Source organism: Corythoichthys intestinalis, chromosome 4 (genome assembly GCF_030265065.1).
Source record: "Corythoichthys intestinalis isolate RoL2023-P3 chromosome 4, ASM3026506v1, whole genome shotgun sequence".
Lineage (NCBI taxonomy): Eukaryota > Metazoa > Chordata > Actinopteri > Syngnathiformes > Syngnathidae > Corythoichthys > Corythoichthys intestinalis.
In genome coordinates this window covers 13,939,864-13,947,113 of record NC_080398.1, presented here as the reverse complement: position 1 = coordinate 13,947,113, position 7,250 = coordinate 13,939,864, and the positions used below count along the sequence as shown (strand labels likewise).

General features: G+C 37.9%; 1 protein-coding gene across 1 annotated transcript; it reads right to left on the bottom strand.

Annotated features, from left to right (window-relative positions):
- Positions 1-1,107: 1,107 nt before the first annotated feature.
- On the bottom strand, positions 1,108-3,769 carry LOC130914488 (chemerin-like receptor 1). Its single transcript, XM_057833729.1, has 2 exons — positions 3,630-3,769; positions 1,108-3,014 (listed from the first exon to the last, which is right to left on the bottom strand). Exon 2 carries the CDS (start codon positions 3,001-3,003, stop codon positions 1,912-1,914), a length of 1,092 nt encoding a protein of 363 aa, XP_057689712.1. The 5' UTR covers positions 3,004-3,014; positions 3,630-3,769; the 3' UTR covers positions 1,108-1,911.
- Positions 3,770-7,250: the final 3,481 nt, after the last annotated feature.

Genomic DNA, 7,250 nt, shown 5'->3' with positions numbered 1-7,250 from the left:
GCAGGTGATGGCGGGTGTGTTGTGTGGGGTGAGGAGGGGGATGTGATCGCTCTGGGTTCTGGGGCGCGGATGATGTTTCATCGGCTATGGCTGCAATCGGCGGGGGCACGCCATGGCATGGCGAGGGTGGCTCCAGGCCTGTCCGTCATGCACAGTAGTCTTATCCTCAGCATGACAAACACAAACGTTAGAATATGTACACGTGTCGGCGGCGACAAAATTACGCATATCCTCTTTGAAGCCTCGTCACGCTGTAATTACGTCACCCACGTGCCTCTGGTCTCATTTGAAAGTGCAGAAGTTGAGGTCCACGCCCGTTTTTACTTGAAGTCAATCGAACAAGTAAAACAGGAGATAATGTCATTTGAGTTTAATAGTTTTATTGCCCTCATAAATAAGCATTAAAACACTGCATGGACCATGATTATGTCCATATTTCCATCATTTCTTGTCCTTTTTCAAAACCGAAAGCACCACAAAAGACTACATATCCCAGGAGCCACTGTGAGGTCAAGAAGGACTGACATAATGTGAACATTTTTGATAAATTGCTGAGCAAGGTGCCACCTAAGGAGAGGGAGGCGAGGTAGCGAGCGATGGCCGGTTGGATTGAGCGAGTGACTTTGAAACGTGCGGAATGAAGCGAAAACTAAATTTAGCGCAAGCTAATGCATTATTTCATCAACTCGAGGAAGAAGATGGACCAGATTTGTCATTTTTTTTCTTCGGACGAGTAGGCAAATTGGGAAGAGTGACAGGTTGACACCACAAACGGCAGAAGAGTGGGCTGGGTAAAAGAGTGTGTGATGTGGCACTTTGTCCTGTTCAAGGCGAAACGAGTGGCATGCCTAAAAAAATTGAACTGAACTAGTTTATTGTCAATATTTTTTAAAAGACTTTTTAAAAATGTTATATTTCATTTTTTTCACGATCAATCATTTGAATTTGTATATAGATATGTATAGGCTCAGGTGTTAAAAGGTTAATATCAAATTATTATAATTCATACTAACATTTAAATTTTAAGAAATACAAGTATTTCTATCCGTGGTTCCCTTTGACAAACTGAATGATGCTCTACATTGATATCTAAAACAACATCAAAGTTCATTGGGTGCGATGAAATTCCATAGTTGGGATCTCAGTTTAACCACCCTTACTGATGAAAAACCAGGCCGTTTGAAAATCGGCTGAAAATTGAGAAATTTTATAGCAATTTTAAATACAAGTTCCATTGGCTATGTTGTGTTTATTGAATAGTAAACAAATGGTGACAAAAATAATTAAAAATAGCTCTGTATATAGTATACATGTGGCATCTATGGTATCAGGACTAAATATCATCGTTGACATAGGATATTGACAAGAAACAAAGTTGACCGAAACCGAACAAAGTGGCTTCCAGTGAAGTGATCGTGAAATAAATGTAACAAAGACAGAAACTCATCATGCAGGAATGGAAACGATAGAAGTAAACCACGGCAAATGCCGATGTATACATCTAAATGATGCTTTATATGCTTTAAGATTAATCTGGCTCAGTTTAGAACCAGGAAGGGGCAGACACAGTGATCTGTGCTACTAATATTAGTGAGCATGGAAAAACATTGTGGAGGGCGGATACATGCATAATCCGGTTACAAAAGCGATTGCTATCAAATAAAAAAATAATATTTCAGAGAACCTTTAACAAGGACACACTCTATTTGTGACAGATCATGTGCATATAAGAGTCGCGGATATTGGAAAATGACTTGCATCTTGAACTACTACATTAACAATTAAAGAAATAAGGGCGAATCAATGTTTTTGCCACTTGCTTTTAAAAATGATAATCTTTTTTGTATGTTATGCAATTTTTCTGTGCTGGGGACTCCTTTTTTTATTTTATTTTTTTAAAATGTTTATTTTTTAACTACTTACCTGACCTAGTTCAAATGTCTTTGAATCTGCATGAGCGTCTTCCTCCTGGAAAGCATTCTCCAGTGCTCTCAAAATTGATTTGAATGCTTTATCCTTAAAATCTTGTCCCATGAACACATAGAGAAACGGATTAAGGCAACTGTTGATATAGGCCAAGCTTGTGGCTATTGGACTCCCGATCATTACAACTTTTAGGAGTACTACACTTCTGAGCTCATGACTGGCTACTTCCACCAAAACAAGGATGTGAAAGGGAGCCCAGCAGAGGAAAAAAACAATTATAATAGCAGCAATGATCTTAAAAGTGCGACTTGATCGGCCAACCAGGTTGGCATTCTTTCTGATGCGATGGATGATGACAGCATAACAGGCGACAATGATGCTGAAGGGGATCACAAAACTTAGGAAGAAGCGAGTCAGGGCTAGGGACTTTTGGCGAAACAGTCGAAGCTGATTTAACTCGGGTGTGTCGTCATCAGAAAATGCATAGTTGTTGAAGCAGTGAGTAACATCTCTGCCCGAGGTTGCCGGTCCTGTGTCCCTGAAGATGAAGGGTGGAATGCTTAGAATCAGAGCCACTACCCAAACACAAAGACTCACATGGGAAGCCCTCTTGACCCTACGGTGGTTCTGGGCCCAAACAGGGAACACCACAGCCACACATCGGTCAATACTTATCACCATTAATATGTAAACACTGGTATACATGTTAAGAGTGCTAACTGCAGTATTAAGCTTACACATGAATGCCCCGAAAGGCCAGTGGAATTTCAAAGCGATGTAGACTACACTCAGTGGAAGGAAAGCTGTGAAGAGAAAGTCAGCCACAGCAAGGTTCAGGAACCATACAGTGTTAACAGTTTTCTTCATCATGAATCCTGTTACCCAGATCACTAAGCCATTGCCCAGCAAACCCAGGATAAAAGCCAGAGAGTAAATGACAATTGACATGATGTTGAGAGAATTTTCCAACGTAGTAGATAGAAGTTCTGTTTCATAGTCTGAAAAGTCGTTCGACCCGTCTTCTTCAGTTGCAGTCGTTCTATTAATGGCAAAGCTAGGTGCAGTTATGGCCGCCATTATCTTGGAACCTGCAAAGAGAAATGTCAATTTTTTTTCAGCCAGTGAGTGCAACATTGATGTAAAAACTGAATATCTTGAGGAACTTTAAAAAATAAAAATAAAGAAATTTGAACTGAATCATGATACTCATGCAACATGTTGCAAGTTCCACTTGTGGTTACTTCCTCATTTGCTATTTTTCATGGTAAACTATCAAACTGCTGACAAAAAATATAGACCAAAAACCGGACTCATTATCTTTGACTTCACCAAGAGATATAAATGAAGGAAAACCTTCATTTATGCCCCTTAATAAATAAAGGTGCGCTTCAGAGTTATTTGATCGACACTCTTACTTAATATACTGTATGTGACAAATGGAAAATCTCAACATGAAGATGACACAATGATGCCAATTTTTGTCTTGAAATGCATTTTCTGGCTCTTGAGAGATGAGCCAGCTGTTGACTCAACATTGATTCCAAATTACAAAGTATTACTGAGGTCTGGAACAAACTTTACATGAGCGAAATCTTACAATATAATACAAAGCAAAAATCTCACAAAAATGTTCCTAAATAATGATGATCTTATATTAATTTACATCATTTAACCTGTTTTGCAAAAAAGAAAAGTTGACATACCTGCAAAATGGTTGGGAATCACTGGTCCAAATCGCCAGAAAACTGCTAACCAAGAATAAAAATCTAAAAAGAAGCAGAATAATATTGGATTAGTCTCTGCCAGTGTCTTCCAAGTCCTTTTTAAACATTATGCATGTTAGAAAAACTGAATCGGCAACACACAAGCTGTAACATGTACGTAACAAAAAAAGTTTTAAATTTTATGTTTTAGATTTCAGGAGGTACATCTCAATAAATTAGAATATAGAATATTGTGCAAAACTTGATTCATTCCCATAGTTCAAATATTCATTCATTCATTCATTTTCCATGCTAAACATTAAAAATATATCTTTGAAATGATTATGTAACAAAGAACTGGGATAGGCTCCAGCACCCCCCGTGACCCTCGTGAGTATAAGCGGCTCGGAAGATGAATGAATGAATGAATATTTAACCAAGTGAAACATTTCATGATTTAGTTTTACAACCATGCTTATTATTGTTTCTTTGTTTCTTTGTTCTTTATTCCATTCCTATAAAAGGAAGGAAAACCATTCCAGTAAGTCCAAATCGTTCTCAAGTCTAAAATGACATATAGCAGAAGGAAGGCTAATCTTATTGTATACGTGCCCCTCTGTCCCATGAAATTATTTAACAAAGACATTGAAAAACAGCATCAAACAATAAGTACATATAAACAGTGCCTTGCAAAAGTGTTCGGCCCCCTTGAACCTTGCAACCTTTCGCCACATTTCAGGCTTCAAACATAAAGATATAAAATTTTAATTTTTTGTCAAGAATCAACAACAAGTGGGACACAATCGTGAAGTGGAACAACATTTATTGGATAATTTAAACTTTTTTAACAAATAAAAAACTGAAAAGTGGGCCGTGCAATATTATTCGGCCCCCTTGCGTTAATACTTTGTAGCGCCACCTTTTGCTCCAATTACAGCTGCAAGTCGCTTGGGGTATGTTTCTATCAGTTTTGCACATCGAGAGACTGACATTCTTGCCCATTCTTCCTTGCAAAACAGCTCGAGCTCAGTGAGGTTGGATGGAGAATGTTTGTGAACAGCAGTCTTCAGCTCTTTCCACAGATTCTCGATTGGATTCAGGTCTGGACTTTGACTTGGCCATTCTAACACCTGGATACGTTTATTTTTGAACCATTCCATTGTAGATTTGGCTTTATGTTTTCGATCATTGTCCTGTTGGAAGATAAATCTCCGTTCCAGTCTCAGGTCTTGTGCAGATACCAACAGGTTTTCTTCCAGAATGTTCCTGTATTTGGCTGCATCCATCTTCCCGTCAATTTTAACCATCTTCCCTGTCCCTGCTGAAGAAAAGCAGGCCCAAACCATGATGCTGCCACCACCATGTTTGACAGTGGGGATGGTGTGTTCAGGGTGATGAGCTGTGTTGCTTTTACGCCAAACATATCGTTTTGCATTGTGGCCAAAAAGTTCAATTTTGGTTTCATCTGACCAGAGCACCTTCTTCCACATGTTTGTTGTGTCTCCCAGGTGGCTTGTGGCAAACTTTAAACGAGACTTTTTATGGACATCTTTGAGAAATGGCTTTCTTCTTGCCACTCTTCCATAAAGGCCAAATTTGTGCAGTGTACGACTGATTGTTGTCCTATGGACAGACTCTCCCACCTCAGCTGTAGATCTCTGCAGTTCATCCAGAATGATCATGGGCCTCTTGGCTGCATCTCTGATCAGTTTTCTCCTTGTTTGAGAAGAAAGTTTGGAAGGACGGCCGGGTCTTGGTAGATTTGCAGTGGTCTGATGCTCCTTCCATTTCAATACGATGGCTTGCACAGTGCTCCTTGAGATGTTTAAAGCTTGGGAAATCTTTTTGTATCCAAATCCGGCTTTAAACTTCTCCACAACAGTATCTCGGACCTGCCTGGTGTGTTCCTTGGTTTTCATAATGCTTTCTGCACTTTAAACAGAACCCTGAGACTATCACAGAGCAGGTGCATTTATACGAAGACTTGATTACACACAGGTGGATTCTATTTATCATAATCGGTCATTTAGGACAACATTGGATCATTCAGAGATCCTCACTGAACTTCTGGAGTGAGTTTGCTGCACTGAAAGTAAAGGGGCCGAATAATATTGCACGCCCCACTTTTCAGTTTTTTATTTGTTAAAAAAGTTTAAATTATCCAATTAATGTTGTTCCACTTCACGATTGTGTCCCACTTGTTGTTGATTCTTGACAAAAAAAAATAAATTTCATATCTTTATGTTTGAAGCCTGAAATGTGGCGAAAGGTTGCAAGATTCAAGGGGGCCGAATACTTTTGCAAGGCACTGTAAAACAAAATAGCCCCCAGACAACACAAACTGTATTTTTTTTAAAAATTCCTCAGAAACAATTTAGATAGTTCCGTAGCGTAAAGTTAACTTAAATGATGACTCTTACAGAAAGTCCATTTCAATTATTAGAAAATCACATTGGAAACAATATGTATTTTTTTGAAAATATGGAAATGGATATTGTCATTCTTGAATTGACTTCATATAAATATGAGTTTTGCTTTCTAATGAAACTAATGTAATAAAATATTTTTTAAATGACATCCTAATATATTGAGTTATACCAAACCAATTAACAAACTTTAATCATAATATAAATATACAGTACCTTTCTCACAGCTCTCTTGTGGTGAAAATGCAAGAAAAGAAGAAGTTACATGAGTTCATCAGTCTAATTAAGTAAACAGCGTCATAACACAAGTCAAGATCTGTTGCGCAAATCGCTGTGTATGATTTAAGGTGTTAAATCTTTCGAATCTTTCAAGGTGTTAAAACTTTTCGAAATCAACAAAATGAATTATGACATTTATGACAAGTTCATATCAAAGCATAGCTTACTAAATCATAGCCAGTATGGTTTTAGAAAAGACCACTCAACTGCACAAGCTCTGACGGAGTCAATGGAAATTATTACGGATGCGATTGATCAAGGACAGTATTCTGTTGGAATTTTCTTGGATTTGAAAAAAGCATTTGACACAGTAGATCATAATATATTATTGGACAAATTAGAGTGACTGGGAATTAGAGGAATAGCTCTAGACTGGATACGTAGTTATCTATCTAAAAGGCATCAAAATGTGACAATTAGTGGGAAAAGGTCGGAAAAACTTGAAGTTACATGTGGAGTACCTTAAGGCTCTGTCTTGGGACCAAAATTGTTTCTACTATATATAAATGATATATACAAGGTATCCAGCATATTAAAAATGGTGCTTTTTGCAGACGACATCAATATCTTTTTCTCAGGTAACGATCTAAACAGAATGACCCAACAAGTGAATGAGGAATTAGGTAAGCTACAAGAATGGTTCAATGCCAATAAACTGTCACTAAACCTTAGTCAAACTAAATATATGCTATTTGGCAAAAAAGGACTGAAAGAACATCTAGACATTCAAGTAAACCAGGTGGCTATTGAACGTGTTAGAGAACACAAGGTATTAGGTATAATACTTGATGATTCATTAACATGGAATCCACATACTGTATAAGACAACTGAAAAATAAATTAGCGAGGAGCATCTCCATTCTTTACAGAGCTCAAAATGTACTAGATCACAGGGCCCTCCAAATAATTTATAGTG

Bases quoted from the DNA above. Each gene is read 5' to 3' on its own strand.
- LOC130914488 (XM_057833729.1), bottom strand. From the start codon at position 3,003: ATGGCGGCCATAACTGCACCTAGCTTTGCCATTAATAGAACGACTGCA.